Below are 4679 nucleotides of genomic sequence, written 5' to 3'. Positions count from 1 at the left end.
CAGAAAAGTTTGGAAAGGGGACCCTGCTGATCTGGGTGGTAAAGTTGATGAAGAGAAAGCTAGTTGACACAAAAAACTCTATGTCTAGTGGAGAGGTTTAGGTGACCCAGCTTGGGATATTCCTGATCAACTAATACAAAGTGGATTTTTTTTTTTTTTAAAGGAGAAGTAGGACTATGTGGGAGGGGGCATGAAGAATATACATCCCATCCCTTGCCACACACAGAGATTTCACTTTCTCCTGGCTTGCCTATATCTAACTTTCTCCAAACTTAAAAAAGCAAGGAACAAAAGAACTGAAAGCCAAACCAAAATTTTTCATTGATCCAGAAAATGGTATTTTGCTTCCATTTTGAATACCAGGACATGTAGATATTCAGGTTTGTTCTCTCTATAGCTCAAACGTGTCTTTCCAGGAATCCACAGAACTGGGATAGTTAGCACAGCACTGGGCTATTCCTACCGACAGGTGGAAAGAGAGGTAAAGAGGCAGGCAGGTATTAAATTGTACAGTTTTAATTTTTTTTTTTATAAATCTTGTGATACTGACCTTTAATGACAAGTGTCTGCAGAAGTGTCATAGTCCACTGTACATTAAAACAATCCTCATAATAGTGTCGGTAAACAGTAAGAATATGACCAGTAAGGTCAAGCACAGGAATAGTTATTTATCTTTAATAGTTATCTTAGTTATTTTGCAGTGACATTTTAATATTAACATACTCTGAAAACATGCATTGTATGCAATAACTTTATTAGGGTCAAATAGATATCACAATATAGATTCATCCACCGAGTAGCTGTAAATTGGTTACAACAATCATAGAAGAGACTAAGCTGTTTTAAGCTAAGATGCTTTCGACATTACAGCTCATACAATAAGATTATATACTGATACACTTTGATCTAGAAATGCAGATGATCAGTTTTGATTAGTATATTGTGCTTCAGACTTTCATTTATGTCAATGCATCCCATTGGGCTGTAGTGAGGAAGGGCTGAGCTTCCCAGGGCAAAATCCAAACGGGCTACAAGCCTGGCTCTGGCTATTTTAGGCTGAGTTCCTCTGAGCCTGGGTTATTTGGTCAATCCAGTTACATTCTCCAGTAGCACCAAGCTAGTGCTCAGAGCAGCGACGGAACAGAGGGATATCTAAGAATCTTTACACAGCACAGATGGAAAGATTTTCTTATTATAAGAGGGTGTAAAGGAATATTTATGCCTTGTAAGGTCCCAACAATACATGCGGTTTTCATGTTTTGCTGTATTAAGCAACAGGGCATTTTCACATGGTTTTGTATACTGATATCTGCACCTCTGTTATCTTAGTTAAATAAATACCTTTGTAAACATATAACACAGTTACTTGGTCCTTATTTTCCACAGCTCACGTTAAAAGATTCACAAAACATCCATAGAAATAGTGATTTATAGAATGAATACTTAGCTGAGTTAACTGGAATAAACATTGGTCAGGTACCATAAATACTACTGAATGCCATTTCAAGGAAAAACATTTTAGTTACAAAGCATTCAGAACTTGGGTAAGCCATATATTCAACTCTGCAAAATATATAAAAGATGCATACTTTTTTAAACATACATTTAACAAAATGTAGTGGCAGAAGTTGAGAAGTTCCATCTACACAGTTCAGACATTTGGTAGTATGAAACTGCTTATCCATGCACTAAATTACAGATGACTCAGTTAATTGAAATAATAGTAAAATCTTCTGAAACAAAAAGGTATAACCAAAACAAATGCTCTGAAGAGTCACAGACAGGCAGTTTTGAAAATTTAGGTGCAATGTTACATGCATGGATATACAGAATAATCTGTAGAAATAATAGTAAAACACTTCCGTTTTTCACCAAAATGCAGAAGGAAATTCCATTATATTATGCATATTAAATACTACAGACTTGAGGCTACAAAATGCTTCTACCATCTTAACACATACAAAACTACCATAAAGTTATCTCTACAGTACATACTACAACACTGACGCCAGGTCACCACCTGTGATGAGCACGTCCCCTGTATCTGGCTAGTCAGGGTAAAAAAGGCCAACTCCAGCCCACTGGCCACCTCCCATCTGTCTCAGGAGGTAGGCTTACACCTTCAATTGACATTAAACACCGTGTTATAGTATTAATTTATGTAAAACCCTTAAAAACCTGGTGCAACTGAAACTTGAGACCTGTTAAACTCTCTACATGTGAGGGATGCAAGAGCTTGTGCTGCGTGAACCCTAAATTTGATTAGTGAAGGAGGTTGGCCCACTCTGGCCGTAGCTCTGGGACTGGCCGTATTCACCCACCTGGCCGTAGGAGCCCGGCTGGTTGTAGCCACCGGCCGGCCCATAGCTGTCTTGGTTGTAGCCACCTTGGTTGTAGCTGCTGGTCTGCTTCTCTACATGTGAGGGATGCAAGAGCTTGTGCTGCGTGAACCCTAAATTTGATTAGTGAAGGAGGTTGGCCCACTCTGGCCGTAGCTCTGGGACTGGCCGTATTCACCCACCTGGCCGTAGGAGCCCGGCTGGTTGTAGCCACCGGCCGGCCCATAGCTGTCTTGGTTGTAGCCACCTTGGTTGTAGCTGCTGGTCTGCTTCTCCATGGTGTCCGGAGCGTGCCGCTGGCCGGAGGAATGCCAGCCTGTCTCCTTAAACACAAACCAAATGTTGCCTGCCCAGAGGATAAAGTTCAAGAAGCCAAAGACCTAGGTGGGGAGAAGAGGAGCTCGTCACCCGGCAGCCGCGGTCTCCCAGCCCAGCCTAATGTTTTGGACCTTGCATGGTCTTGTGAGAAGTCAAAGCTGCTCCCAGTCCATCCTTCTCCCAAAACCTGCTGGAAGATTTTCTCAGCTTTGGAGCAAATTCACAAATTCACCTCCCTTCACTGTAGCTCACAAGGTATCTGTTTTCCTTTTTGTTTCCAAAAAAAGGTCGAGTTTTTAGGCCAAAATAATTTTTTTTGGTTTGAAAACATAGTTTAAAGAAACTGTGGAACGATAAAGTTGAAAGAAAATATTTTAAAAGAGAGACATTAATTGCTCCACTGGCCTAAAGTAATTTCTTTTGTTTTTTAAACATTCTGAAGACCCATTTTATGTTGGTTTTTTTGAGGATTTTGAAAGGTATCTGCAAGGCACAAACCGTTTTCTTCCTAAGGGACCGCACATACCCCTTTTCAAAAGCATCGCAGCGAGCAAGTTAAAAGCAGACGGGCCAACCAATGCACTTGGGCAGACACTTTGCTTTCTCCCCGTCCCAACCCTGCCCGCTCGTCCCGCAGCTGCTCCACGGCAGAGAGCTGATGTGCGTCACACTCTGCCTTTCCCCGCAGCAAGACCGTGCTTCCAATTAAACCATGTCAGCAAACTGGTTTACACCAGCTGATTTAGGTCAGTGCATGGGTAAAAGAGATGAAAATACGTTTGCAAGGTAAGGGTGAAAAGTGGTAATCAAAGTCACTTACAACCGAAGTGTTGAGGCTTGACATAACAGGGCTGCGAACAGGCAAGCATTTGTTGGACTGCTGTTTGCAGGCAGACATCAGTAATAGCACTTCGTCTGGGTCGGTCGCAATCTTTACATCTGACAGTCCTTTAGCCCAAGCAGATGAGCCCACTAGCCACAAGAACGAGAAGACCACTGTCACAATGAAATCCTAAAAGACAAATTAGTTAGAATCATTATACTGGTGTGTCCATTGGAAAGAAAAATATTAAAAATCACCAGAAAACTGGAAGCTTGTGACAGAGGAGAGAAAAAACAAGAGCTTGTTATTTCGTGGAAGGTTGTGATTACTGTCGTCACCTGCGGAGCTAATTTTCAGAAGCGCTTGACGTGCCTAATGGGGCAGAGCCCTTCGGCTGCCGTTTGCATGCCCGACCCCGGGGCCAGATTCCCACAAATGCATGGCCGGTACCCAGGATGCTGGAATGCCTCGGAAATCCGGCTGTTGACAACACCTGGTTGATGAATTGGGATCAATTAAACAACGTAGGTGCCTGGAAAGGAGCTGGGCCCTGCTGAGGGCTGACCCTCACCCTGGGTGCTCCGACAGACAAGCTGGGGTGGGTTTCCGATAGGAAGCGTTTCCATCCGCGGCAGCATCTCAGGGAGAACCTGAAACTGGCTAATCCTCAGCTACCAGATGAGGAGTTTTCTCACCAGCTACAGGTAAGGCCGGACGTCCCTGCTGCATGAGCCACGCAGCCGCTGATTGTCACGAGTGAACAAATAAACAGCAAGACTCGCCAAGCGCAGGGCCTCCTCTGCTGCCCCCCGTCCTGGTAAAGCATTTGCTCCTAATTCCCATCCACATGAAAAGAGGGGAGAAGGGGTGGCGGTTCCCCCAGGATCCTGCGCCTCCGAGCAGCTCTGAGCCACCATGCTCACTTTTCCCTCAAAAGACTCTCAGGAGCACACACAGGCATAAACTTCTCCTAGTCTTAGCCAGAAGAAGTGGCCAAGTGACACTGTTATTGTGTGGGTTTTGGGGGAAAGGAGGGAGGAGGTGTGAGTTTTCAAGCTTTCTTGTGTCTTGCTAAAACAGAAGAGCCTTTCTGCTGGCGTATTTCATCCCATCTGTCAGCCCGCAACAGATGGTAGAGGTGCCAAAGTCTAACATACCACTAACTGCATCACTGCATCTTGATATCCCACCTCCCATGG

General features: G+C 43.9%; 1 protein-coding gene across 1 annotated transcript; it reads right to left on the bottom strand.

Annotated features, from left to right (window-relative positions):
* Window positions 1–2426: 2426 nt before the first annotated feature.
* LOC104615705 (synaptoporin-like) lies at window positions 2427–4397 on the bottom strand. The gene is made up of 3 exons (XM_010282832.1): window positions 4263–4397; window positions 3478–3669; window positions 2427–2719 (listed from the first exon to the last, which is right to left on the bottom strand). Exons 1-3 carry the CDS (start codon window positions 4395–4397, stop codon window positions 2453–2455), a joined length of 594 nt encoding a protein of 197 aa, XP_010281134.1. The 3' UTR covers window positions 2427–2452.
* Window positions 4398–4679: the final 282 nt, after the last annotated feature.

The sequence above is a fragment of the Phaethon lepturus genome, unplaced genomic scaffold (assembly GCF_000687285.1).
Source record: "Phaethon lepturus isolate BGI_N335 unplaced genomic scaffold, ASM68728v1 scaffold15442, whole genome shotgun sequence".
Taxonomy (NCBI): domain Eukaryota; kingdom Metazoa; phylum Chordata; class Aves; order Phaethontiformes; family Phaethontidae; genus Phaethon; species Phaethon lepturus.
This window is presented reverse-complemented; position numbering and strand designations above follow the sequence as displayed.